This window comes from Eimeria mitis, genomic scaffold (assembly GCF_000499745.2).
Source record: "Eimeria mitis Houghton genomic scaffold, Emh_scaff741, whole genome shotgun sequence".
NCBI lineage: Eukaryota > Apicomplexa > Conoidasida > Eucoccidiorida > Eimeriidae > Eimeria > Eimeria mitis.
In genome coordinates, this window is record NW_013575410.1 from 8627 (window position 1) to 9642 (window position 1016).

At 64.2% G+C, this 1016-nt stretch overlaps 1 protein-coding gene across 1 annotated transcript in view; it reads left to right on the forward strand.

Annotated features, from left to right (window-relative positions):
- Positions 1 to 1016, forward strand: part of EMH_0021210 (uncharacterized protein) — a gene marked incomplete at both ends in the record, with an annotated part of 6749 nt that overhangs the window by 848 nt on the left and 4885 nt on the right. The window contains one exon of the mRNA XM_013501719.1: positions 7 to 1014. Within this exon, the coding sequence (XP_013357173.1) occupies positions 7 to 1014 (1008 nt within the window). The remainder of the gene's footprint in view (positions 1 to 6; positions 1015 to 1016) is intronic.

The window sequence follows — 1016 nt, forward strand, 5'->3', positions numbered from 1 at the left end:
CAGCAGGGGAGCGGGGCCAGCGGCAGCAGCGAGAACAGCAGCAGCAGCAGCAACAGCAGCAGCAGCAGCAGCAGCAGCAGCAGCAGCAGCACCAGCAGCGGAAAGGCTTATCAGTTCAACCGCAACGCTCAGGAGTTCGTGCCTGGGCGTCCCTATGTAATGCAGGGCACTGCAGCAGCAGCAGCAGCAGCAGCAGCAGCAGCAGCAGCAACGCCGGTAGCAGCAACACCAGCAGCTGCACCGGCAGCAGGGTTTGTATGCGCAGTGCAGCAGCACCCGGCTTTCTATGGTGCAGCAGCAGCAGCAGCAGCTGCTGCTGCTGCAGCAGCAGGAGCTGCACGTACACCACACATGCAGCAGGGCTACCCCCCCTATGGATACGCAGCAGTTTATGCGTCTCCGCAGCAGCAGCAGCAACAGCAGCAGCAGCAGCAGCGCCATCCTAAGCAGACAAGGCAGCAGCAGCAGCAACAGCAGCAGCAGCAGCAGCAGCAAAGGGGCGGGCCCTCGGGGCCCCACCCTCCACGCCGCTGGGGGCCCCAGTACACCCCAAGCACGCCTGCTGCTTCGCGTACACCGCAGCAGCAGCAGCAGCAGCAGCTGTCACAGACGCCGCAGCTGCAGCAGCAGCAGCAGCAGCAGCAGCAGCAGCAGCCGCCCCCACCCCCTCCACCCCCCAGCAGCGTTGCTGTCGAGCAGCAGCAGCAGCTGCTGCCGGGGGGCAGCTTTAGAGATAGGCTGCTGAAAGGAGCAGCAGGAAAGAAGAACAGCAGCCCGCAGCAGCAGCAGCAGCAGCAGCAGCAGAAGGTGAAGGAGTCACCTAGGCCGAACGCTTTACAGTCGCCGCTTCAAGAGCAGCAGCAGCAGCAGCAGCAGCAGCAGCAGCAGCAGCAGCAAAAGCCAGTAGAAAGCCCGCGTTCTACGAATGGCCTCATACAGCACCAGGAGCAGCAGCAGACTCCAGCAGCAGCAGCAGCAGCAGCAGAACCGTCCCAGCGGTCCGAGGAGCCGCAGCA